The 26,147-nt window shown below is 48.3% G+C and overlaps 6 protein-coding genes across 10 annotated transcripts in view; 4 read left to right on the top strand and 2 right to left on the bottom strand.

Annotated features, from left to right (window-relative positions):
* Positions 1-554: 554 nt before the first annotated feature.
* Positions 555-17,792, bottom strand: LOC6538127 (progestin and adipoQ receptor family member 4). Of its 3 annotated transcripts, XM_002098626.3 has the most exons (8): positions 17,434-17,784; positions 16,318-17,122; positions 5,036-5,251; positions 2,681-2,784; positions 2,482-2,619; positions 2,389-2,397; positions 2,114-2,254; positions 555-2,024 (listed from the first exon to the last, which is right to left on the bottom strand). In XM_002098626.3, the coding sequence occupies exons 2-8, from the start codon at positions 16,979-16,981 to the stop codon at positions 1,932-1,934; spliced, it is 1,365 nt and encodes a 454-aa protein (XP_002098662.3). In that variant the 5' UTR covers positions 16,982-17,122; positions 17,434-17,784; the 3' UTR covers positions 555-1,931. The 3 variants fall into 3 exon arrangements, with proteins under 3 accessions (XP_002098662.3, XP_039232278.1, XP_039232279.1); XM_039376344.1 differs by lacking the exon at positions 2,389-2,397 and having other exon boundaries at positions 17,434-17,785; XM_039376345.2 differs by lacking the exons at positions 555-2,024; positions 2,114-2,254; positions 2,389-2,397; ... (1 more) ...; positions 2,681-2,784; positions 5,036-5,251 and adding an exon at positions 10,734-15,813 and having other exon boundaries at positions 17,434-17,792.
* LOC6538131 (neprilysin-1) lies at positions 2,779-5,009 on the top strand. Its single transcript, XM_002098630.4, has one exon. It carries the CDS (start codon positions 2,879-2,881, stop codon positions 4,922-4,924), a length of 2,046 nt encoding a protein of 681 aa, XP_002098666.1. The 5' UTR covers positions 2,779-2,878; the 3' UTR covers positions 4,925-5,009.
* LOC6538130 (neprilysin-1) lies at positions 5,611-7,780 on the top strand. Its single transcript, XM_002098629.4, has one exon. It carries the CDS (start codon positions 5,649-5,651, stop codon positions 7,695-7,697), a length of 2,049 nt encoding a protein of 682 aa, XP_002098665.1. The 5' UTR covers positions 5,611-5,648; the 3' UTR covers positions 7,698-7,780.
* LOC26535506 (neprilysin-4) lies at positions 8,020-10,109 on the bottom strand. The gene has a single exon (XM_015193186.3). It carries the CDS (start codon positions 10,094-10,096, stop codon positions 8,081-8,083), a length of 2,016 nt encoding a protein of 671 aa, XP_015048672.1. The 5' UTR covers positions 10,097-10,109; the 3' UTR covers positions 8,020-8,080.
* LOC26536253 (neprilysin-1) lies at positions 10,804-13,060 on the top strand. The gene has a single exon (XM_039376343.2). It carries the CDS (start codon positions 10,804-10,806, stop codon positions 12,892-12,894), a length of 2,091 nt encoding a protein of 696 aa, XP_039232277.1. The 3' UTR covers positions 12,895-13,060.
* A 401-nt stretch (positions 17,793-18,193) lies between the features above and the next one.
* LOC6538122 (serine/threonine-protein kinase Doa) overlaps positions 18,194-26,147 on the top strand; it is a 36,098-nt gene continuing 28,144 nt past the window's right edge. Inside the window, exons 1-3 of one of the 3 annotated variants that reach the window (XM_039376204.2) lie at positions 18,194-18,611; positions 19,776-19,894; positions 20,015-20,110. In XM_039376204.2, the coding sequence (XP_039232138.1) occupies positions 18,405-18,611; positions 19,776-19,894; positions 20,015-20,110 (422 nt within the window). In that variant the 5' untranslated portion in view covers positions 18,194-18,404. Of the gene's footprint in view, positions 18,612-19,775; positions 19,895-20,014; positions 20,111-21,962; positions 22,051-23,226; positions 25,070-26,147 lie in introns of those variants that run through there. The other 2 variants (XM_039376202.2, XM_039376203.2) reach the window with 2 other exon arrangements.

Here is a 26,147-nt window from a genome sequence, read left to right as displayed (position 1 = left end):
ACAAAATGTGCAATGCAGTTTTTACTTTAACGAATATAGCCATATACAAAATTAATAGACATATACGCCACTACTACATATTTATATGCGAAAGGCAATTAGGAATTTTAAAGTGCTACTAGCTTCATAACGAATCAGATAAGTTTTCCATTTTTGTAAATTTTTAAATAAACATATTTATATAGAGTCTTCATACATGTATGTATCTGAATAAACTATAAAACGCGCATTAATCAAAAGCGTTAAACTCGTATTTAAACAACTAATCATAAACTACAACTAGTCAACCACTCGAATAAACATTGATTATTACGAAAGGAAAGTATAAACATATTGTCTATAAATGCATGGCGCCAATATAAGAATTTACTAAAGAATTTAATAAAGTATAACAAGTAAATTGAAATTTTTACCATCTTCTAATATTTTAAATATTGGGATTTCAATTGACCAGAGCTGCCAACCTGCGCCAAGTGAGGGAAAGGCACCAGCACGCCACCTGGCGGTGATATTTACACGGGGACTTACATATTCCAATTAAAAGACGTTGCGAGTGCTTTTCATTTGCTCATTAAATACACTTTTAATGTTTATTAACCTCTCAGAAAATCGTTTTACATTATTCGTATAATTGTCACTTATGTGTAGCAGCAACTTTAAACTTAAAGCATTGAGTCTGCCTATAATTATTGCTTTGTTTGTTTGAATTCGTTTGTTAGCTTACGTTTCACATGTTAGATTCGCCCTCTTTTTCGCCTTCCTTCGAGTGGGTGGTGTAAATTATTGACACTACTAAAACGCATTACTCATAATTGTTCGCATTGCTAGGATTAAAATAGACCGACGCTCGTAAGGTTGCTATCGTATAGTTAAGTTGGTTGTATGTATACCCGCCCTAATGCTTAGCTCCTAGGGTACACGTACTCATAATAAATATTGCGGTTTCTAATAATATTCAATACTCGGGGAGCTCAATAAATACTTGAGGTTAATATTGCGCACTCAATTGACATAAATGATATAAACCCAATCCAATTCGAATTCTTACTACGTTTTCATGTACGTGATTCGTTGCAGCAGCGATTTGCCAGGAGACTGTATTGGTTTTCACACTTGTCCAACTTGAAATCGGGTTTCTAACTACTGGCATCCATCAGCAAGAAATGAGTGGTTGAGTTTCGTTCACAACTATGCACAGATTGGAGCTTTAACTAGGCTTACACTACCACTAGCTCGCTAGCTTGCCAAAATTAACAAATTGCATATCTAAAAGTTCAACTAGGAAGAGATTAGCTTATAGGTGTTCTTATTGTAGAATTTTCGACGAGGTACAAAGTTGTACGTACGAGTATTTGAAAATAAGATGTGTTGTCGTAAGCACAATGAGGTACATGTGTATCAACATCATTCAAATCATCATTACAATTACTCAATTACTCAATATCGTTAGCAATTACTCGTTATCCATTACGCAGCCGTATTGCAACTGTATATTCAAGAGATTTGCGTGAATCCGAAGACTTGGTTCCGAACCATCCTGCCATCCTTTCTTCCTGTCATCCTGTTCGTCACGTCTCGTCCCAATAATAATATAACCTTAATGCTTAATACCACAGTCGAAGTAAGTACTATATGTAAATACACACATACAGTTCATATATGTATGGCCTATACCTACACCTAGATATACATATGTATATTGTTACTACATCATCTTCGCTCTCTTATACACGGTATATTCAAGTAGCGTTTGTCCCCGCCCCACTGCATCCATGGATCTCTGTCTGGTCTCATCCGGGGACTTGGACGCGCCGCCTCCGCCAGGCGATGGGCGCGATGAGGGCGCGGATCAAGTGCGTCCGAGCCCGCCGCCTGGCCAGGATTATCCAGGGCAAGGGCAGCAGCACCAGCGGCAGCAGCCAATAAGCGGGTCATAGCTCCACGTGACCCAGAGCCTGTTCCGTGGCATTGGCGGCCGTGTGGCAGGTCTGCGTCGACATCCACTCAAAGTCCTTAATCGTGGCCTAAGAAAAAATAAATATGAATACCATAAACGCTTGCTCAACGATCCTCAGCCAGGACACAGCCGTCATCCCTGCTATTTCCAACCCACCTTGTGCATGGAGTAAACAGCCACGACGACCAGCACGTGCATTATGTTGTGGGAGTTCAGATAGAAGTCCACCACTCCGGGGAACCACTTCTCGGGGATTCGCATCGCTCCGATGGCACCGCCCAGTATGGAGACGCCGTCCTGGAACAGAGGATTAATCAGCAAATTAGCGAACCGGATTCGTAAGCGGATTGGTGTCTTGTGTCCGCTAGGAAAAGTGCAAAGCGGCTCTGTCCATTTACTCGAATGTACATATGTATGAAAATGTGACTTACAACTTCAACCTATGCGCACCGAGAGAGGCCAGCCAAAAACGTACAGTTATAGAAAATAGCAGTTAGTCAATTGGAAAGCCTGGACATACGCACCTGCAGGTAGACATGGGAAAGGGCCATGTGACTGCCGCCGACCATTCCACGGATGCGCAGGAAGGTCAGGATGGAGCGCATGCCGAACGGCAGGGCGAAACACAAGCGACGCTGCCAGGGTGAGCTGGCAGTTAGAGCCTGTCAGGGATTGGGGATCGTTCAGAGAGGATCGTCCGCATCAACTGCATGTGCCACTCACCTTGTAGAGGCCCCACAGCGAGAGCACACAGTAGGAAATAATGATGAGCCACTTGAGCACGGGGGGGAAGCACAGAGTGGTGGCTGTGACCAGGGGCAGGGCACCTGGAAATAGAAACCGGAGAGCGGAAGAGATTGTTAGCACACGAAATCTGCCCGCCGATAAGACGGTCCAGTCGGAAAACAAAGCTCGATCGCGATGGAACGCTTCCCAGCTTCCGCTTGCCTAATCTTTGTCACCTTGGCCATCGGTTCAGCGGCCATCCAGGGTGGTGTCTTCAAGGAGCTAACAACGCCCCTGGGCCAACAGATCATGCGGATCGCCAAGTCAGCGGAGATGCGCTCCTTTATGGACACCTCTGTGCGTCCTTGCGAAGATTTTTACGGCTATGCCTGCGGAAATTATGCGGCTATAAATGCGGCAACCTCGAAGAAAGACACCAGTATCCGCCAGCTTATGTTTGCCAACTATCTGCGTCGGGTGAGGCAGGTGCTCGACGAGCCGCGGATAAGTACAGATCGGCCGATGGAGGTGCGTGTCAAGTATTTCTACGAATCCTGCCTGGATACAGCGGCTTTGAGGACGAAACAGCGATCCCATCTACTCAGTGTTCTAAGGGAGTTTGGTGGAATGCCGGCGGTGGAGGGCAAGTCCTGGGACTACGTCGGTTTTGACGCCCTCGAGATGATGGCTCAGTTGCTCCGCCGCTACGGAAAGTTGACTCTACTGGGTGTCTATGTGGTTCCGGATCACTCCAACTCCCAAATTAAACGCCTTCAGTTGGGCCAACGGCTCGATCTTTTTGAGAGCGATGAGTTGGTTAATCTCTCAAAGAAGTTGGCGCTTAAGATGCGTCTGCGGAACCTCCTGGGTCTGTCGGAGGAGCGAGCTGGAAAGACTGCTGAGGAGATTATCGAACTGGAGTCAGAACTGTCGCGCAGTGCTTTCGACCATAGAATGAACCGCGATCCGCGACTGATACGCCGTCTGACCACGGTGTCCGACATGAGCGATGCTTACGGACCGATTCTTAACGTGACTCGTTTTGTGACCTCCTGGTTGGGTTCCGAATACAATCTTCCTGTTTTCGAGTCGGTGCCCAGCTACCTTTTCCAGGTGAAGAAGATCCTGCTGAGCACTCCCAACCATGTGCTGGCCAACTATATGCTGTCCAGTCTGTTGACCGACTTCGAGATCACGGCGAATGAGGAGCAGCAGAAAGTGATCTGTCACGAGCGGATCTCCGAACTGTTTCCCGATGTGGTGGACCATATGGTGTACCACTCACTGGAGCAGCAAAGTCCTCACATAGCCAACGAGATGAGGAATCTGTGGATAGAGCTAAAGAACTCCTTCCAGGAAATGCTCAGCTCTCCGGACATTGAATGGCTGGAGGAGCGTACACGTGAGGAATTACTGGAAAAACTCAAGGGTATGTCCTTCGAGGTAGCCGGCGGCCAGGCGGTCAACTTTGAGGAGCTGTACGGCGATCTGGTGGTCAGCTCCGCCGATTACTACGGCAATGTGCAACGCCTGCTGGAGGTGAAGGCCAGCAATCTCCGTGCGGATCTAATGCGGGAGTCCAGCAGCGTAAACTACTACTACGGCGTAACCGACTCTCCAATCTACGAGACAGAAACCAATCTTGTGGTGCTGCCGGTCAGCTATATGCAGCATCGCTATCTCTGGGACGATATTTATCCGGTCGCTCTTAAGTACGGCACCTTAGGTTTCACGCTGGCTCACGAGATGGCCCACGGATTCGATGATCTGAACCGGCTCTACGACAGCAAGGGGAACCTCAACGACAACTGGAGTGCCCTGACCAAGGTGGGTTTCGAGCTGATCAAGAATTGCCTGGCGGACCAGTTCAGTGGTATGCGGTACGGCAACTTGAGATTGCGTAGATTGGAGTCACAAGCTGAGAGTATAGCGGACAATGTGGGCATTCGCATTGCGCAATCGGCGTACCGGAAATGGTTGGATCAAGTAACGGTGGAGGATACGGAAAGCCTGCCGCACATGACGCAGTCGCCGGATCAGCTCTTCTTCCTCAGCGCAGCTCAGTTCATGTGCTCGGATATCTATCCAGAAAGACGAGCGAACTTCGTCCGACATAATCTCCATCCGCCATATGAGGCCAGAGTATTCGCCATGATGATCAACAGTCCAGCCTTCGCCGAGGCATTCCAGTGCAGCAACTCGACCAAGATGAATCCCCCAGACAAGTGCCTGATGTATTGAGATTTCCCCACGTCTAGCTGATTACGCGTATATGTATATATGTACTGAATTAAATAGTTCCGCTTCCCAGGCATTGGGTCACTAACTCATTATCATTGCCCTTGTACTCACCAAAGCTCTGGCTCACCCAGATCCCGACCATGTCCAACTTGAGCAGCGTGTAGTAGACATTCTCGCCCTTCTCGATGTTCATGAACAGGTGGTAGACGAAGCTGCCGCACCAGGGAGCCACCGATCCGAAGACGTGGCAGAAGGACAGGAACTTGTAGCCACTGTCCCAGGGCATCAGTCCGGGCACGATGGCCAGGATGTAGAAGATGGGTATGGCTGAAATGGTAAGATGGTGAGATGAGCGAGGGTAAAACTTCAAGAACCATTCAATACATGGTACCTAGTACCTAACCAACTGAAAGATAGATATGAGGTCACCTTTTTCTAGTTACACACAACAGGTATGTTCGGAGGTAGTAGAGCGTAATATTTTAAATTGGTCTGTGGATTCAGCTCTCTGCGTTAAACCTCCAACATAAGCCTGACTGGATTGAAGCGAATCAGTCTGGAGCACGAAAATATATAAGAGTGCAGTAGAGATTTTATAAGAGCCGGGAGATAACATGTTGACCTACCCCAGCACCCTGGACATTGTATAAAAAAAAACCGCTGATAAGGTGGCCGCCAACGATCGGGAGCAATTGAAAATTAGTTGAGTTTTATTAGGCGCGTGATGATGACATGTCGGTTGTTGTGGCTGTGCCTTGTGGTGGCAATAGTTTCAGCTATGGCCAAGCCATCGGATGGGGATGATCCCTTTGCCGACGACTTGACATCGGATTACGCGAAGAAAATCATCGTGCAAGCGAAAGTGGCCGAAATTAAGACCATGATGAAACCGGAGGTATCGCCGTGCGACGACTTCTACACCCATGCCTGTGGAAACTGGCATCGCCACAATCCCGCCCAGCTTTTCGGCAACCTCATGACCGACAACTTGCAGTTATTATCCAAGGGATTCGATCGACGTCTCCAGCGGCTGCTGCGTTCCGATGATCTGCAAGCCGAGCTGGAAAAGAAGATGCAGCGTTTCTACATGTCCTGCAACCTGGTTCACCGCGATGATGTCCACTACAAGCTGGCCCTGGAGAACGTCATCGGGGAGTACGGAGTACTCCCGGCCTTGGTTGGGCCCCAGTGGAACTCCTCCGACTTCAGTTGGTGGCGATTGGTGGCCCAGATACAGCAGAAGTACGGAAAACAGATCATCCTAGGCCTGGAGATCATGCACGATATCCGGAACACATCGGTGAACCGCGTCTACATAAGTCAGCCAGATTTTAAAACGCCTAACACACACCTTACAAATCTTTTGGAGGAAGTGCGCATATCCATGGATCTGCAGCAATACTTCGGGCTGAGTCCCAGCGTTGCAAAACACACAGCTGAGCAGATCCATGAGTTGGAGACAACTTTCTCGACCGGCGGCTCGGGTGCAGCGACTCTGCAGGAGTCACTCTCTCTCTATACAGTGGCCGATCTTCAAGAGAAGTACAGCGACCATCTGAACTTCACCGAATTCCTGGCTCTGATCCTTGGTGAGGAAAACATTCCCGAGTCGTTGTACATCTATGACGAGGAGTATCTCGATAATGCACTTCTGGTCATGCGAAGCACACCGCTGGCCACACAGGCTAACTATGTTATGTGGAAGCTGCTCGAGGACTTTCTGGTGGACGCCAAACCCAACGACATGGTTAAGTGGTGCACTGAATCGACCAAGAAGTACTTCGGAAAGCTCGCCGAGCACGCAGTGTACAAGCGTTACCGCAGCCAGGATGTGGAATCGGAAGTTCACAAGATTTGGAATCAGATCAAAGGCATCTTCAGGCAGCGGCTGTTGGGCGACAAGCTTGACTGGATATCCAATGCCACCAGGACACTGGCCATTGGTAAGCTGGAACGTATGCAGATGAACATCAACTCTCAAGACGATGAGGACTTCGAGAATCTGTATGGAGAGGTGTCCATCGATCGCCTCAATTACGTTCCGAATGTCCAGCAGCTGCTCATTGCCAAGGGCAAAAATACTGTGGCGAGAATTAATCAGCCGGCAAACTCCGTAGATGCCACAGATCTGCTAGGATTTACTCCCGCCTACAACATTCAGGAGAACAACATCTCGATCCCGGTGGCCCTGCTGCAGCCACGATATTTCTGGGGTGACCAGTATCCGGAGGCGTTGAAGTACTCCACTCTGGGCTACCTTCTCGCCCACGAGATGCTACATGGCTTCGACGATGACGGACGGCAGTACGATGCTTCTGGCAACCTGGCACCTTGGTGGGACTCGAAATCGCGTTACGAGTTCGAGGAACGCCGCAAGTGCTTTCAGGCTCAGTATCACCAGTACAAGTACGGCGGATCGAAGCTGCCGGAGAGGAAGGATCAGTCGGAGAACATAGCGGACAGTGGTGGCCTTAAGTTGGCCTACGCCGCCTACGAGCAGTGGCTGGGTCAGCAATCCGAGGAGGTGCTTCAGCGGGAAACCATGGACGGTCTGCCCTTCAACAGTCGCCAGCTTTTCTTCCTGGGATATGCCCAATTGATGTGCGACGACGTCCAGTTCCTCTTCCAGCCCTGGGTGACTCGTTCGGATAATCATGCACCCAGTAAATACCGCGTGATCGGACCGCTGTCCAATTTCCAGGAGTTCCCCTGGGTCTTCAACTGTTCTCAATCGGCGCCCATGGATCCAGAGTACAAGTGCGCCATCTACTGATAAAGCCCTCTATAATTCATTCATTTTTTATTTAACTGAGCTCAAATTCCTATTACTTGCGGAATAAAAAATAAACAAACAAATATAAGAGCATTTTTCAGTTTGCAAAAATACAATTCTGACATATATAACGCAAATGCTAAATGTGTAGAAAAATGTAAACAAAGTAGCTTTATCAATGAGAGTGCGTATAAATATATAGACGCTCTGATAATCGCTGTTTACAATATATGTGAATTTTAGACCCTCGAGAAGTAAAATCTTATTAAGAAATACCCTTCACTGTTAGTTAGACCCATCATTAAAGCCAATGTCCCAATAGTTAAATGTAAGTATTTATTATGGGTAGAGTTAAGTTGAAAGTACTTTGGTTGATCTGCTAACTAGTCCAGGTTTACGGTGAAGAGCTGACACTTCTGGGAAGAGGTCATCCTGCTTGCACTGCCGCAGTTAAAGTCCCGTCCAAAGGCTTTAAAGTTCGATAGAGCTCCCAGGACGCGGAGGGCATTGGGAGTGCCCAGAAACAGGGATTGCTTGTCCCGGAACTGCTCATTGGCATCATTGCACCACAACTGGGCGAAGCTAAGAAAGAACAGCCGCCGGGAGCCAAGGTTAAGTTGTGGCAGCGATTCCGAGCCCAAGAAAGATGGGTCCAGCTCTGCCAGAAGCCTTCGGTAGGCGTGGTAGGCCACCTGTATGGCCAGATTGTCGGCTATGTTCTCCGCCTGCAGATCGCTCTCCGGCAAGTAGTGTCCATTGAGCCGCAGTCTACCGTACTGCTCCTTGAAGCAGGACTTCCTTTTGGAGTACTCAGCAAACGATTTGGCATCCCACTTGGATGCGTCTTCCAGGCTGTGTGCCAATTGCTGGGCCAGCAAGGTGCCCAGACTGCCATACCGCACTGCTTTTGGATAGTAGCGGGACCACAGGAAGTTCGGTTGGAGCAGTGTCACTGGTAGCAGGACTCTTTTCCCCACAGGATCATAGGTGACCGATGTCTGAGCCTTTACCTTGACCATCAAACTCTGATGGTGAAGTATGGTCCTCAGATTGTGAAGATAATCCCTGGGTTTCAGCTGCAGTTCCTCATATCGCTGGGTAAAGTTCACATCGGCATATCCATTGATCACCAGACTGGTGGTATACAACTGCTCCAGCAGTTTTTCTCTGGTCTCTGGAACCAACCAATCCGCAGAAGAGTTTTGCAACGCACCTCTAAAGCTGCGCTGTACCTGCTGCCAGACTGCATCTATATCCTTCAGGGTGCCTTCATCTCCATACTGCTTGAATACCATGTTGTCGAGGAGCTCGGCGAAGAGATCCCTGACCCGGCTGACACACTGCTCCAGAACGGATTCTGTTCGCTCGTAGTAGAAGTGCTTCAGAAGCTCATTGAAGACGTAGTTGGCCAGTACATGAGGTGGTGTCACCGCCACCAGATCATCTAATTTATTTAGATATCCAGGCACATGCTCGTAGAGCAACTCATTGGCTTCCAACTCCCGGCCAAGGACAGTTTCCACATACTGGGTGAGATTAGCGCCATCAACGTAGTCCATGTCATTTGTAATGTGCAATTTGGACATCACTCCAACTCGACGATCCACCATAACGGCGGCAAGCTGATGCTCGAACTGTGTGATTTCCCTTGCCGTTGTTACGGCCAAATTGGGATCCACACCCAAGTGACGTTCCAGGTGCCTGGCTATGTCATCAGCCACGGCCTTCCTGTTGCCCTCCGGAAGAATCTGCTTGGGCTGTCCCACGTATATGCGATCCGCCGACTGCTGGAAGAGCAAAAGGATATTAAAGCCGTACTGCCGCTTTATTCGCGCCACCGTGTCCTGCCAATCGAACTCTTCGGCTGGCCACTCCTGACCCGGCAGACTCAGGACGGGCATGCGTCCGAATTCCGCCACAATTTCCTGTAGCTGAACTCGGTAGAGATCCTCCGACGCCTGCCGATAAAGCAGGCAACTGGCATAGAACTCCTTCAGTCGGAGCACGGCAACCTCATCCACTTCCTCGTTCGCCGGCTGCTCCATCAGCCGCTGCTGCTTGTGGCGATAGGCCTTGACCAGCAGCTGCTCGAAGTTCGTCTCCCGGGGATAGGCATCGTTGGCCGGATTGATCTGGGGCCAATTTCCGCAGCTGTAGTCGTAGAAGTTGTCGCAGGCATCCGCGTCCTGCTGCATATAGCTGCGCATCTCGGCGGACTTGGACAGACGCATCAGTCGCTGGACGTAGACGCTGTCGTTGCTCTGCGAGATCAGCTGCTCCCGCGCCTGGATGCGCAGATCAATGGCCGGCTGACCAGTTAGCAGGTGACCTCGACCACTTCCCACCAGCTGGAGCAACAATAGCCGCAGCAGGGCACTTGCGATACCAAAGTTCTCCATCGCGAACACTCCGAGAGCGACTGAACGGGCAGCTCGATGAGACGCACTTCCGCACCCACTCTCAGCGACTGCGACTGAGATTAAGCTGCACTGAGAGAAATCTGCACTCACTCACTAGCCCGATTTGTAATTGTGATCATGTATCTTTTGATAACCATTCCAATATGTTTATATGATATGCTGTATATTTTTAGGGTTAAGCTGCCTTGCCATTAGGTTAATTTGCCATATAATTATATATGTTTGAAATTATTTTCAGTGCTGCACGGGTTGGAAGCGCGGTTCCAGCTCTACCTTATCACCCGCTCGGTCGTGGCTCCCTTGCTCCTATCCCAAGTTTGAGGCGAGTGCGTGATTAGAATACAGTTCACGTCATAGTGTTATAACTGGGTGGAATGCTAAGGGCACTTAATACCGTCAGAAACTAGTATTGGCGGTTAATTGCTTTGCTTTGCATTTGATTACGTTACCATTATATACTATAGAATGCAGTGCATTGCATTAAAAAGCTAAGTAAACATTTATTATTAACTTCTAAAAGGTCTTTCCATGCTTAAAGATCTATGCTAAGCTTCAAATATTTAGTTACCACCACTAAGCTGAAAAAAGAAAGAAAGCGATAAGCTTAGAATCGCCATTTCTTTTTTCGGCAAACGATTAACCACATAGTTTATTCAAATAGTTCATTTCAAAAGAAGCACAAGACGATGAAATTGCTCTACATTTTGATTGCTGGCCACGTTTTAAGTGCGTTGGTCCTAGCGGCGCCCACAGACGAGGATGCTCTCTACCAGGACACGCCCTACACCAAGGAGCTACTGCGTCAAGCCAAAGCTGCTGAGATCGAGAGCTTTTTGGACCAGAAGACGGATCCGTGCAAGGATTTCTACACATTCTCCTGTGGCAACTACAAACGCATCAACTCGGCTTTGCGCATGCACGTGGCCAGCACCGGATTATTCGAGAATTTGACCAAAGGTTTCAACCGAAAGATACTGAAGATGCTCAGCACACCCCACGATGCACACGACACTCCGGAGGACATTCAGGTGAAGCACTTCTACGAGTCCTGCCTCCGGATTAATGAGCTCAACTACAACCAAAAGCTAAGGCGGCTCATTGCTGAATTTGGAACGATGCCGGTGCTCGAGGGATCCTCCTGGCAGGAGGACGACTTCAACTGGGTGAATACTTCTGCTCGTATGGGCCACCGATACGGAATTAGACCCATTATTGCAGTAGAAGTGTCCACGGACTTTCTCAATAACCAAAGAAACATTATCTACGTAAGTGCGCAGAGCTTTCAACTAAAAACACGTTCCATGTATGTGAACAACGAAACGGCCTTCTACCGCCAAAAATATCAGGCTACAATCCAGCAAATTTTGGAGCAATACTTAGGTGTTGAGATGGAATTGGCAATGAAAACGGCTAAGGAAATGCTCGACTTTGAGGTGGACTTGGCCAATGGACTTGAGGACAATAAAGAACACCACGACATAAAAGACCAGCTCGAACTTCTGACTGTCGCTGAATTGCGCGAGAGATATGCCCCCACCTTTGACACAGAGCAATTGATATTCGTGAGCATGGGAGAGGAGATTTCCGAGCAGATCTACGAAATGTATAGGCCTTATCAGCAAAATGTGGTCGAAGTGATTAAGCGTACGCCAAAGCGCACTGTTGCCAACTATATATTCTTCCGTTTGATATGGAAGTTTCTGCTGCATGTAGAGAAGTCTCCGAAAATGCTGTCAGAGCTCTGTTTGCCCTACACCAAGAAGTTCTTCGCCAAGAACCTGGACAATATGATATACCGACGATACAAAAACGACAAATCCTTTAGAGAAATTGACAACATGTGGCATAAATTGAAGTCCACCTTTAGGGAGGCCTTGCTATCCAGTCCGGAGCTAAACTGGATCGAGCCATCCACTCGAAATCTTGCCATCGCTAAGTTGGAGGCTATGAGACTGAAGCTCAACAACTACTCTAAGGAAAATTTTACCGAGGACTTTGCGGGCCTCAATTTTCAAACCGCAGACAATGTGGAGAATCTGCGTCAGTTTCTGGAGCTGCGTGCAAAGCAAATGCGGCAACTGCTTCACCAGCCGCCGAAATCATTTGAATATGCCACATTAAGCTTCAGCCCGGTCAACAACCCGATAGAGAACACCATCACGATTCCGGTTGCCCTGCTACAGCCCTTCTACATTTGGTCCGAAGTCTATCCGAATGCAGTTATTTTTGGAACCCTGGCCTTCCTAATTGGACACGAGTTAATACACGGATTCGACGACGGCGGACGGAAGTTTGATGACAAGGGAATCCAGACGGATTGGTGGGATGAGAAGTCCAGCAGCAACTTCCTGAAACGAAGGGAATGCTTCACCAAGCAGTACGGCCGGTATGTGTACGATGGAATCCAGCTGAAGGAGTCAACCGCCCAGAAGGAGAACATTGCGGACAATGGTGGAATACGACTGGCCTACGCAGCCTACCGGAAATGGTTCGAGTCCCAAATGACAAATAGCTCGAGTGTCAATCAGGTCCTGGCCAAGGAGACCCTGCCCAACCTGCGATACTCCGCCAACCAGCTGTTCTTCATCAGCTTTGCGCAGTTCTGGTGCAACGATGTACATCCCGAAGTGAAGACCATGCAGGTATTAACCGACAATCACACACCAGGAAAGTTCCGTGTTATTGGAACATTATCCAACCTCAAGGAGTTCTCGAAAGAGTTCAACTGTCCAGCGGAATCTGCCATGAATCCCTGCGAGAAATGCATCCTTTACTAGGGAATGTAAAAGTAGAAGCTATATTGCGCCACTTCAATTTTCTTTGTTGTTAACTATTTGCTTTGTGAAGGATGTGCACTTGAGTAATGGTTATGTTATCTTATGCCCTACCTTAACTTTCATTCATATATTAATGTTGTACAAATAAAATTTAAATGCGCCTATATACAATGTCATTTTTACTTGATCAGAAATGTCATATTTATGGCAAAACTAGCATGTAAGCAAAATGTGAAGAATCTGCTTTCGTCACAAATCGAAAACGTGCTCGCTGAGGCTTATATTGTTTGAGTTTTATAATAGGTACACATCAACTGGACGTCATGGCAGAGTAATCAACTATGTACCTTGACATCAATTGAATCATTCACGTGAGTAGAACAATATGCAAAAGTCTTAGATATACGTTAACACCTAATTGAACGTAATTTTTAAAAATTATTGACTTATTTCTGAGGTTATTTTCCGCCGTTCTAATGAGTTAGTCAATAGGAGACAGAATCACAGATCCAAATGTGATTATATAAAAATGGAAGATTTTTGCCTTATCTACAGAAAAAGTTTGTAGGCAGTGTAGCTCTAACATAACAGCTATGGTGTACGATAATGCTTCCGCGAAACAATTATCTGATACAAATTGGCAAGCTACTCGCAATCAGCAGTGAGCAATAGAGCCTCAGAGTTTGAGCTCAGCACTGTGTCAGAGAGCACCCGATAACCCCAGGGTCGCCTTTTGTTTCCAGAGAACAGAGGAGCGGCTTGGCTTTAATGGGGATGGCGATTAACTTATCAGATCAACTGAGGCACGCCAGTCGATCATGGAAATTAAGGCGAAATACAACGCGATGCTGTTGCTCTGTATTTGCATAGCTGGCCACTTTCTAAGTGCGCAGGTCATAGCTGCCCCCACCAGCGATGAGGATCTCAAACAGGACGGACCCTACATTACGGAATTACTGCGTCAGGCGAAGACTGCTGAGATCGAGAGCTTTATGGACCAGAAGGCAGATCCGTGCAACGATTTCTACGATTTCTCCTGTGGCAACTACAATCGCATCAACTCGGCTTCGAGCATGCAGGTGGTCACTACCGGAACATTCGAGACTTTGACCAAAGGTCTCAACCGAAAGATACTGAAGATGCTCAGCACACCCCACGATGCACACGACACTCCGGAGGACATTCAGGTGAAGCACTTCTACGAGTCCTGCCTCCGGATTAATGAGCTTAACTCGACCTACAGCGAAAAGCTAAAGCGGCTCATTGCCGAATTCGGTACGATGCCGATGCTCGAGGGATCCTCCTGGCAGGAGGACGACTTCGACTGGCTGGGGACTAGTGCTCGCATGTCCTACCGATACGGCGTTACTCCCATTTTAGCCAGTGAAGTAAGTAAGGACTACGGCAGCAACACCCGAAACCGAATATACTTGAGTCAGCAAGATTTCCCGCTGGAGTCACGGTCCATGTACGTCGATGAAGCAACGGCAGTGTATCGTCAGAAATATCGTGTTAATATCCAGCGCACCTTGCAGCGTTTTCTGGGTGTGAAGATGGAATTGGCCAAAAAAACGGCAAAGGAACTGCTTGACTTTGAGGTGGACTTGGCCCATGGAATTGTGGACGAAAGCGAAGGAATAGAACTGACTGAATTGGCTCAGTTAGTCACAGTGGAGGACATGCAAAAGAGGTACTCTCCCACCTTGGACATCGAGCGATTTCTGTTTGTGGCCATGGGAGAGCGCATTTCCGACCAGATTTACGAATTCAACTCGCGTTATCAGCAAAATTTGGTCGAAGTTATCAAGCGTACGCCCAAGCGCACTGTAGCCAACTATATATTCTTTCGCCTTGTCATGGAATTTGTGGAGTCATTCCCCGAGAAGCCGGAGAAGCAGAAGAAAGCCTGTGTGGAACTTACCAAGAAGTACTTCGCCAAGAGTATGGACAACATGTTCTACCGTCGCTACAACAACGAGAAATCCACAAGAGAAATCGAAAGCATTTGGCGTCAGCTAAAGTCTACCTTCGACGAGACCCTCCGTTTCAGTCCCGCTTTGGATTGGATTGAGCCATCCACCCGAAATCTTGCTATTGCGAAGCTACAGGCAATGACACTGGAGGTCAACAGCTACTCCGACGTTAACTTCACCGAGGAGTTTGAGGACCTCAATCTGCAAAGTGACGATTTCGTGGAGAATGTGCGATATACAAGCATACTCTATGCCAAACAGAACCGGGAGTTGCTCCACAAGCCAGGCCAGCCGTTTGAGGCGGGCCCCCAACTCAGTTACACCCCGGCCAACATCCTGATAGAGAACACCATCAAGATTCCGGTTGCCCTGCTGCAGCCCTTCTACATTTGGTCCGAAGTCTATCCGAATGCAGTTATTTTTGGAACCCTGGCCTCCCTAATTGGACACGAGTTAATCCACGGATTCGACGACAGCGGACGGAGGTTTGATGATAAGGGAAACTCGACGGATTGGTGGGATGAGAAGTCCAGCAGCAACTTCCTGAAACGAAGGGAATGCTTCACGAAGCAGTACGGCCGGTATGTGTACGATGGCATCCAGCTGAAGGAGTCAACCGCGCAGGCGGAGAACATTGCGGACAATGGGGGAACAAGGCTGGCCTACGCAGCGTACCGGAAATGGTTCGAGTCCCAAATGACAAATAGCTCGAGTGTCAATCAGGTCCTGGCCAAGGAGACCCTGCCCAACCTGCGATACTCCGCCAACCAGCTGTTCTTCATCAGCTTTGCGCAGGTCTGGTGCAACGATGCACATCCCAATGTGAAGACCCTGCAAGTATCAACCGACCAGCACATGCCAGGAAAGTTCCGCGTTATTGGATCCTTATCGAACTTCGAGGAGTTCTCCAAAGAGTTCAACTGCCCAGCCGGGTCCGCAATGAATCCTAAGGAGAAATGCATACTGTACTAGTTAGATGGTTACGAAACGACATTCTTCAACTTGATCAATATTTTCGTAAGGAATAAAACAAATTAAATATATAGTGCCACTGATTTTGGATCCCATTTAGATTTGCTATGCTTTCAACAGTAAAAATAACTTCATTTTATATAATAGCTTAGAATAACGCAAAGAAATTTTGTTGACTTGGTCAACCCATAAATAATTTAAAGTATAAAATCTAATTTTACTTATAACTTATAAAAGCGATCAAAACTACCCCGCTGTCTTTACTTGGCCACTTTCTTGTGCATGCCCAGGCCAACCAAACCTCAGTCAAGGTTCATTACAAATTCCGACCTAATCTATTTACGTGCCTCCACTTGGCTTTGACCGTGATTGTTACGAGCAGTTAGACGCGGCGGATCGATAATTTGGCCAGTGGTGACAGGTGGGCGGGAAAGAAGGCGGAAGTGGAGGAGGAAGGTGGAGGGCAAACGAAACTCACCGTGTGTCAGTATGTTGATGGTCTCGTTGTGCCAGTAGAACAGGCTGAGAAGGCATCCCTTGAAGGTCTGCAGTGGTCTGTAACCCCGAAGCACGTAGGGATTGAACTGCAGATACGTGGGCATGTCCTGCCAGGGCAGCAGCTGGACCACATTCTCGTCGGATCCGGAACTGCTGGTGCTGCTGGAGCTGCTGCCACTGCCGCTACTGCTGCTACTGGGCACAGTTGAGGCTGCAGCGGGTGGATGCTCCGCTGCGGGGACTACCGAGCCCGTGGCAGTTCCCGATCCCAGCAAGGCAGACGTTGGCGTGGTGGAAGCTTTGGGGGAAGACGTTGATGATGTGGCGGGCATATCCGGCTGAGTGGGTTCAGTCGATGCTGTTGCTGTTTCGGGCGCCTCCTTGCTTTTAACTCCGTTCAGGGAGTGACTCTCTACGGGAGCGCTTGGGATGCCTGGAGCTCCACACGCTTCCAGATGGCCATCAGTGGCGCGTGTAGGCGGCGTGGGTGGCGGAGTCAGCGACATGGTCTCCACGGTGCTGCCGAGACAGTCGCATCCAGTGGTTCCTCCTCCAATCCTGGGCTTTGTGGAGCTGCCCAGAAGCTGCTGATCGGGTTTCAGGTCAACTACGACTGCAGCGGCGGCGGCGGCAGCGGTGTCCATGCCGTGCTAATCCCTTCGATCGTTTACGAAATCGGTATCGGTAACGGTAACGGTTTCGGGTACACTTCCAGTTCTAGTTACGGTTCCAGTTCCGGTTCCGGTTGCGTGGCCGTTTCCGTTTCCGGTTCCCTAGCTGGCCAGCTGAAAGCGAAAGCCAACGTCATTAATTATGGATCGTCTATATGCGGCGGGCCAAGATGCGATGTGTTACGTATGTGTTGGCCAAAAAAAAGCACGTGCGAAAGCGAAAAGGAAAATGAAAACGAGACCAGGACAATGTCAACACACACACACACTCGCACAGCAGCCTCGTGACCCAAAAAGGCCTGCGCCATTTGTACTCCTCAGTGTGTGTGTGTGTAATTGAATATTCCATGCGAATCACGCGAGTTTCGGATTAGGCCACAAATACCAGCTCCCGGGCCCGGGAAAAAATCAATAAAAATACTCACTTCTGCCATGGGACGCGCACACGTTTTTCGGTACCGAATCCTTCTCGCAAATGTAGAAGGATTGCGTTTTTTTTTCAGGGGCTACAATCCTGAACCGATGCTACGATGAGCAGGTTTCTCCACTCAGCTTGCAGATGTTACGTGGGCGGGGCATACTATATCGTCAATCAGTGTATTCAAGCCATTCGATCGGCTTTCGTGGGCGATTGGCGGACAAAATGAAGTATATTCCAGCTAGATGGACTCTTTCCCAGAGCGACAAAACGCGGGAAGCTGTGTTTGGGGAAGTAAATCCGCGCACACGACCGTTGGGACAGGCACGTCAGTATTTGACTGAGCGTGGGCACACGATAACGATACCGTTATTTTTCCTTGCGTATTGTTATGCAATTGAATGAATTGGAACCCGTATTTTTATTGGGCGCCAAAGCAGCGCAGGCGCAATCCCAAACACGAGGCAGACAGCTGTTACTCGCGCAATTAATCTTTGTTTTAAAAGGAAAAATATACAACAATTAAAATGTTGACTTCTTTGTTTCTTAACGTTTTTGTTTTAGCATTCCGTAGCTTAAATTGAAATTTGAATACATCCCGCCTAAATTTCAACTGGGTGGCAACTTTACTGCTTCATGCTTATGCCAGCCCTGTTCTATCACGACACTTATCGGCTGCATCGCTCAACATCGATATTTACAAACATCGATAAGAATCGCCCAAACACATGTTTTTGACATCACTAACGAAGTGCAATTCAATTTAATCCGTTGCAAATTCCCGCGTATTAATTATATTTGTTGCACAGCAAGCTGCTCGAAAACGCCGCCCAGCCAAACGGGCAACGCGATGCGGTGATTACATCGCAGACGAGCTGCTAGAGGGGGACTGCGCGCAGTAAGCGAAAAAAGGGCGCCAAAAGGTGAACATTCCCATGCAACCACTCGCATTTAAGACAAAACAACAGGACAAAACCCATGCAACTACCCTCGCCGAAGGACAAACTCATGCGCAACGGCAGCGTGCAGCAAGCGAAAGCGAATTTCTCCTGGCAATCGCTAACGCAACTCTTGAGCGGCCTGTGGCAGCGCCTCTATTTGCCGCGTTCGCCGTTTTTGGCTTTGCCAGCGCCGCCCCTGGCCACGCCCCCAGCTAATACTACGCAGCGCAAAGCGAACGAAGAGGTAAGACAGCTGAAAAGCCCCAAACAAGATATGAAAACGCTCGACAAAACAGATAGCTGGAAAATACAAAAAACAAGATATCCAACAAAACTGCTACCTGTCCATGGGATTTGAGGCACTCATACTGATGCAGAAGCGAGTGTGCGTGTGCACAGCTGATTACGCAGCACGCCGCGTCGCCAGGGCTGTCGACTCGCAAACGGACGAAAAAGTACAGAGCATTTCTTGGTTTTTACACCATTAAACTCAAATTCTCACTCCCAAAAGCAAAGTTTTGTAGCATTATATTTTTTTTTATTTGCTGAAGGCTATTATTATGACACTATTTTATTTTTTTTGTATGCGTTTTATTCGCTACCATTGTTGCGCACTCGGCAACCCTTTTCCCCCAGCGCTTTGCAACACTAAGCATTATTAGTGTACAACACTGTCTCCCAGACGTGGTGAATAAAATACCAAGTGACGTGAATTGTAGGGAAAAAAACACGATTTTCAACGCAAACGCACATTATTATTCGGTGTGTGGCAAAAGCCCTAAAAGCGTTAACAGCTACAAGCAGAAGCCAGGGTTTTTAGGACAACAATTGTGGATAGAGCGGCAGCAGCAGCTGCACAATAGGCAATCAACAACGGCAGCGACAGCGACGCTTTGGCCAGGCAACAACAACAGTAGCAAAGCAAAGCCAGCGGAGCGCATACAACAAAAATCAATTTTCGCGCTCGTGAAAAAAATCGGCAGCAAATTGCAAGGTAGATGCGCTAATGGTTAGCTAATTAAAATGCGAAAGTTTGTGGGCTTTTCCGTTGGTTTTATTTGTGGTCCGTTTTTCCAATGCACCCATACAGAGGCACAATATTGCAATTTCGTTGAGCGCCCTCGTGTACGAGTGTGTGTATGTGTGTGTTTGTCTGTTTTTACGTGTATGCGTGTGCGTGCCAGCTGTATTCCGTACTGTACTCACCTCTTTGGTGGGAACAGCTGAAAGGGGGTGGTGGGCGATTCGGGGCTGTTCCCAGTACTCACACCACCCGTTGGCTTACAGAGTTCATAAGTACATATATGCGTATATAAGTAGCTGTGTATAGCAGTCTATGGTTAAATCTGATAGGTGTTTAATAGGTAACACAGACCCACTGACAGTGTGTGTATACTACTTTTTGCAGATGCCCAGAACACGGAGACTCCACCACTCAAGGGATCGCTCCTCGGCGGGCACACGAGACAAGCGCCGACGGCACGATACTGCCGATCATTCGCCACCCCTAGCTGAGGCCCCATCGCCGTAAGTTCGCCACCATGTGTGCTTTCTCCGATATACCCATATTCTCGAGATTCTCTGCGAGCTATGTGAGGAACTACTCATCTACCCATTGTACTCATGATCTCCATTATTTCACTGCAGGCCGCGCATCACCAACACACATCACACCAGATCGGCGGCTAAGCGAAGGCGACACGAGCTCGATGCCAAGAAGGCCCAGATATCCAAGGAGCCCACGTAAGTAACTCGCATGATTTGTCATTTGGCAGACCCTATCCGATCGGAGGGTTTAAAATAGATTCCAAGCGAAGCGCACTTCGCAGAGGAAACACATACCCTTCTCGGTCGAATCTTCTAAAGAGAGTATTACTGATTTCTTGTGCAATCCATAGATGCCTATAAAAATAGTTTCTTTGAATGCCAAAGCGGTAATGTCCTCAAAAATTCATTAGACACGAGACCATGTGTCCATTTACAAAAATCGATTTCGATATTCCCATCGCATTAAGTTGTAAGGAGATTTATTCTACCTTGTGAAGGTTTTTTTTATTGCGCAAAAATTTCATAAGATCGAAATTTGGATGTGCAATCAATTCCACCCGGAGAATAGAAATGCCTCTTGCTACCAATATTACTTACTATACTCGTGCATTGGGAATATTCCAGATACCTCAGATTTGGCTGCTTCAATACCAATACTAATTTTAAATTTCATGGAACTGAGAAACTTTAAAACGGCCTTGGAAACGGAGAAAGTCTGAATCTACTTATCTATTTCGCACTTCTCTTGCATTTAGGAATTGTGACTTGCCTGAGTGTTAAAGAGACGAAGGAGCATGACTTCACATCTGCCTCCACAACCTCGAGTGAATGAACAAACTTCCCCGGTGTGAAACCTTTCGAAAAGACTCGGGTCTTGTCCACATAAACTGGCTCTGCCTACTGCACCACGGGTATTTCCCCCAGCTGTCGGAGATGTGGCAACCAGAGTGTCCTGCCCACGCAGTGCTCTGCGCACTGCGCTCCTTGGGACTCGCTTTCTTTGAATGGCTTGTAAACGGTCGTGTCTTTAATGGTGCATGGCTCCATAAAGAAGTGCCGCCCGAGCAGCAGGAGCAGCCAGAGAAACAAATTAACATTCGGCCATATATGGCAAGTGAAATCTGCGCTGGTTCCTGCCAGCTAAGAGTCATCCTCTTCAGTCGGCTTACTGTAAATTAATGCGGACTCAGCGATTTCTTTGTGCTGACCCCCTTTGGGAGGCCGGTGGACGTGGGCGTTCGGGTCTCCACCAGATCTGGTGAATCCTGGCGCGTTGTCCGCTGCATTTCCTCGCCTTAATTTATGCGCCTGCGTATTTAAAGCGTATTTGCATATTACTCAAAACAACGGATAACTTGAGGCGCGACGTTGTCGCATTTATTATTGTTTAATACACTTGGCGTGGCCTTTTTAGGTAGTTGCAGCAAGAGCATCTTGGGGAGTTGGCTTAATCAGAGTCGCGTTTCGTAATTTATACGCCACTAGCAGCGACCGCTTTCTTTGTCGATAAAGTGACGTTTTCATGCCCGCCAGGGTGCTGCTGTTGCTGTCATTGTTTATTAACCTTATGCATTTGCCATAAAACACGCTGGCTAAGTGTTCATGAACCACAGCAGCGGTAGATTAATCGACCTGTCCCGGCTCATTACTCAAAAGTTGGTGACATCTTGCAACGCGGAAGTGGCCGAAAAAAAAGCGCAGCCCAAATATGAAAATCAAACGCAACGATAAGGAATAGTATTCTCAAATGTGTATTGCCCGCATTTCCGCCATGCTCTTGTTTTATTGTCGTTCATTTTCGATTTCAATTTCAATCATTTTTTATTTAAATTACAAGCCATCAATTGGGTGCACGCATCGTGCGGCGAATTCGCCGCTGCCTCGACTGCGTCTCGATCGTTTGTCGTCGTCTGTAAGCTGGTAAACTGGAAATGCGAGCAGCGAAGTCGAGCGGTAGAGGTAGCAGAGGCGGCAGCGCCGGAGGCAGCGGCGGTACAACCGACACTTGTTCGCTACCAACTTGTCGCTCGGTTGCTCAGTCGCAACGACAACTCGAAAGCGAATGGAGGTGCTGGCTTCTTCGCTCGTCGCCGTCGCCGCCGTGCAACCGCCACCAAGTGTTTTTTGAGAGAAATGTACAAGCAGCTCTATATTGTTTATAATTTTTAACAAAATGCAGTGTGTGCTCCTGAGCACTGAGCTGTCCAGTGTGATTTGTGTGATTTTCGCGACTTGTTTATGCATCCTGGCCAAAAATAATAATTCGCGCGCCTACGGAATTTCAAATCAGCTCGAAAACACCCCCTCAATCATTTTAAGAAGTTTCAATGCTGTGCATACAGAGCTTTTAGAGGACAGAAGAAAATCAGAGACCAGTGGGAACAAACCTTAGCCAACACGGGTTAACTAAACCAAGATAAGATAGCTACGACTACGACTGCGACAATAACGCCTACAACTTATCAAAGACGGGTTGCACTGAACGAATGACTTGGAGGAACCGGACGTGCCGATAGTATTTTTATTGGCCAAGGGATTTCGCATTTATTTCCGATTCCATTACTCATAGCGTCACAACCAGTTGCCGTTCGTCGGCTGCTGCCTGCTGTTGACCCGCTTGGCTGTTTGACTGTTTGGCTGTTCGGGAGGCCCAAGACTTGCGTTTCCTTTTGCGAATCAGGTTAAAAAAGTAAAAATTGTGAAAACTGGTCGGCGGAGGACCTGTTCGCAGCCGGGTCTTTGAGCTCGGCGCATGCGCAGACACTTTCTACCAACTGCGAACAACGTGTATTTGGCTCGCTCAGCAAATTGCATAAAGTCTTAACTGGTTGGGATTTGGGGGTCTTATCAATGAACTTGCCAGTGACCGGTGGTTGGGTAGCAATTGGATTTGCCACAGGCTAAATCGCAGTCAAGGTTCAGGGTTATTTTAGTGGCTAATTCAATTGTGGCCCTCGCCGTGCTGACAGGCCAAAAGTGGCTAAAACAAAAACGAAATGCGGCCAGCCAGAAGTCGCACAAATGCAAGGGGCTTTCTGGGCGATGGATACTGCCGTTGGGGGTAGCCCACTCATAAGCCATCGAGAACGTGTTAATTACACGCGTTTCAACCAGCCAAATCAGCAGCAGAAGCAGCAACAGCAGGCAAGAGAAAAGTGTTCGATAAATTATTGAAACTAAAGGCTGGGCCAAGGTGTTCCATGGAATCTGTCTGACTGGTCGCCGTAGCTTACGTAGTAGTCCGTTCGCGACAATCCAAGTGTGTGCACAGCATTGGAAATTAATGCTATCAAATTCTCAAATTCAAACAGCCAGCGATATACAAATGATAACGATAAAGCTAAAGATAAGCGATCTTCCAAGTGCACGCGTTTAAAGTAAACGTTCAGCGGTTTAAATTTCAACGCCAATTCTAAACGAGATCATTAGCAACAACAAGGAACCAACAACATTGCCCCGCAGCAACATCAGCAATTACGAATAATTAACCAACGAGCGAGTCTATTTAACAACGAAATAAAAAACATAAAAAGCTAACAAAATGCCAGTCGTTGGTCAACAGTATGGAAATGGCTTTCGACCATACAGCTCCTTTCGAGTGCCGCGCGGCAGTTGTGGCTACGGCAACAACACCAGCGGTAGCAGCAGCAACAACAACCCCGGGAGCAGTGTCCAAATGGGAGCAGCAGCTGCCCAACCCCTGAGCAGCAACGGTGCCAACAGATCGATGGTGAAATCGATGCCGGGCAGAAACAACAACCCGGCAGCTGGGTCCTCCTCCACATCCACAGCATCGTCGACTTCCTCGATCCATCAGCAGGGTGTTGTGACCGGTGGCAATTTTGTACGCCAGCAGCCCTGGCGGAGCAGTTACTGCAGCAGCAATCGCCACAAGTTGCAACCCGAACCGCATCCGCACCATCAGCAGCAAAGACTGGTGAGCGGTGGCAGCGTGAAGCCACTGACGCCCAAGCTGATCCGTCGCATCGAGAGCACCTGCTCCACCACAGCGCCCACACGGCACTGCAAGGCGAGGGCGCCACTACCGCCCACTCAAGCTGCCCGCCAGGTGACCACGCCCAGCACTGCCAGGAAACAGTATCAGACAGCGGGCTCAGTATCATCACAGCAACCGATGGGAACCCCCACCAGCCAGAAGCGCAACTACCAGGCGGGACGAACGGCCGCCAAGGAGAACTGCCCTGCCCGCTTGGGTCAGCGCTCCACCAAGAACTATCCGGCACCGCAGCCACCGCTGCCTCCGCGAAGGCAGGCTGCCACAAATGATCTCACCAGTGGAGGAGGAGCCGGAAAGGCCACTCCTCTGGCCCAGCGTCGCCAGCTGCCGGCCACGCCCAAGCTGAACCTCAAGCAGCGCAGCAACGGGTGCACCCACAATGGAGAGGGAGCTGGCTCCTCGACGGGCTCCAGTGATTCGCACGACTCTCCGCGCCTCAAGAAGGCCTTCTCGAATAAGTTCCCCCAGGGATTGCCCTTCGAGGAGGAGTTTTACGGACGCAATCGCTCCTACTCGCAGTCGTCCAGCAACTACAGTTTCTACAGTTCCGTGGGTGCGCCCACAACGCCCTATGATGAAGATGATGCCGATGATGTGGATGAAAAAGTCCATCGTGTGCGCTGTGACGACGATGATGAGTTCCAGCGCAAACCGTCCACCGATGAGTCTCTCTATGTGGACTTCTCGAAACTGGTGCAAACCCACCAGCAACGGCAGTACGTGCCCGCCAGCTCCTGGATAAGGGCTTCCCCGGATGAAGGCGAACTGCTTCGGAGCAAGCGAACTAGTCAGCTAACACCTGCCCAGCAGAGGAGGAAGAACAGCAAGTACGCACGCTCCATGCACGAGTATCTGTACAGCGATGAGCCCGGACAGGCCAGGACCAAGCATCGCTTGTCCGTGGTCGATGAGCCCGAGGATGGATACTACAGCTATGCGGCTGGTACACCGGATCCGCTGCCCTCGCCGCCGCCCACGCCCCGTACGGACATCTATGTGGCCGCAGCTTCGTGGGCACCCAAGCCGCTCTACCCCGACCGCGTGCTGTTGCCACCAGCGGATGGCAACAACAATCACCAGAAGCAACAGCCGCGTCGACGGTCCGAGCACTTGGGGTCCACGACGTGTGAGTATATGTGAGTGTCTCTTCAGCATGCGGAAACTCGTATCTGAAAACTGGAGCTAGCCTTGAGTGGCGGCACAGCTTGCTGACTAAGCGTTCTGTCCGCACTTCATTTAAAGCCACCGAGCACCTACTCCTCGCACTCCCCATTGTTTCATCTCCATCTTGTGCTCAACCCAACTCAACTCAATCTCGTTCTCGATGATGTTTGTTTTCTGTTTTTATTTTGATTTTTTTTTTCTCTATATACTTATATGTTTGTTATTGTTGGCGTTGTGCCGCTACGATTCGGTTCAAGATCTCCCCGCCAAATTTGGTCAAGCACACCGCCCCTACTTATGAGCTGAGCCGCCAGTTGCGGTGTCCAAATGGTGAGCTCCGTCCGGCTCATTAGGCAAACCTAAGCGCCGGGCCGGGCGAACTGCAAAGCTTTTAGCGTTCTACCCTCAAGTATGGGACACACTTCATTTGGTTGAGCGCCTTACTCTCAACCCCTTTTCCGTCGCTTTGTTGACTTACGGGGCCTAAGAGTTTCGACCTGGTTCTTAAACATTTTTCCGTGTTATATGATTTCGTAGTGCCTATTCAAAAGAGCAGCTGATGTCCAGATTCCAATGAAATCCGAGCTCTTATCAATTAACACTTAGTCTAATATGAATCTATGACGTTTCATGGTGTTGTTAACATTTTCGATCTTCCAATTTTTTGTTGCCATCCATTTCAGAGGATCGAATTCCGTTTAAACTTATTCAAATACATTTAATAGGTTTTTATTTAGCTAACAATTACGAAAACAAATTAGTTCATACTGCTTCCTAAAAGTATATTTATTTTGAGTAAAGTAGCTCAATATATATTGACCGAATTGGCTGAAAATCGTTTTTCTAGTTTTTGCGACTATATTGGTCCGAATATGGAATGTCATACCTCTATGAGTTCGTAATTAAATTTGCAATCAAACTGTGTTTTCAAAAAAAATAAAAATTTTTTTCAGATTTTTTGTCATTTTTGATGATGATTTTTGAATATTGGCCGAAAATCGCTTTTCTGGTTTTTGCGACTATAAATATCAGTATTTTGATCAGAACATA

The sequence above is a fragment of the Drosophila yakuba genome, chromosome 3R (genome assembly GCF_016746365.2).
Source record: "Drosophila yakuba strain Tai18E2 chromosome 3R, Prin_Dyak_Tai18E2_2.1, whole genome shotgun sequence".
NCBI lineage: Eukaryota > Metazoa > Arthropoda > Insecta > Diptera > Drosophilidae > Drosophila > Drosophila yakuba.
The sequence above is the reverse complement of the archived record's forward strand: the minus strand, read 5'-3'. Positions and strand labels throughout refer to the sequence as shown.

Excerpts from the sequence above, each read along its gene's own strand:
- LOC26536253 (XM_039376343.2), top strand. The coding sequence starts at position 10,804 with ATGAAATTGCTCTACATTTTGATTGCTGGCCACGTTTTAAGTGCGTTG.
- LOC6538130 (XM_002098629.4), top strand. The coding sequence starts at position 5,649 with ATGATGACATGTCGGTTGTTGTGGCTGTGCCTTGTGGTGGCAATAGTT.
- LOC26535506 (XM_015193186.3), bottom strand. The coding sequence starts at position 10,096 with ATGGAGAACTTTGGTATCGCAAGTGCCCTGCTGCGGCTATTGTTGCTC.
- LOC6538131 (XM_002098630.4), top strand. The coding sequence starts at position 2,879 with ATGGAACGCTTCCCAGCTTCCGCTTGCCTAATCTTTGTCACCTTGGCC.
- LOC6538127 (XM_002098626.3), bottom strand. The coding sequence starts at position 16,981 with ATGGACACCGCTGCCGCCGCCGCCGCTGCAGTCGTAGTTGACCTGAAA. Across the intron at positions 2,620-2,680 it reads CGCTGTGGGGCCTCTACAAG|GCTCTAACTGCCAGCTCACC; the intron begins GTGAGTGGCACA and ends AATCCCTGACAG. Across the intron at positions 2,025-2,113 it reads CTGTTTACTCCATGCACAAG|GCCACGATTAAGGACTTTGA; the intron begins GTGGGTTGGAAA and ends ATTTTTTCTTAG.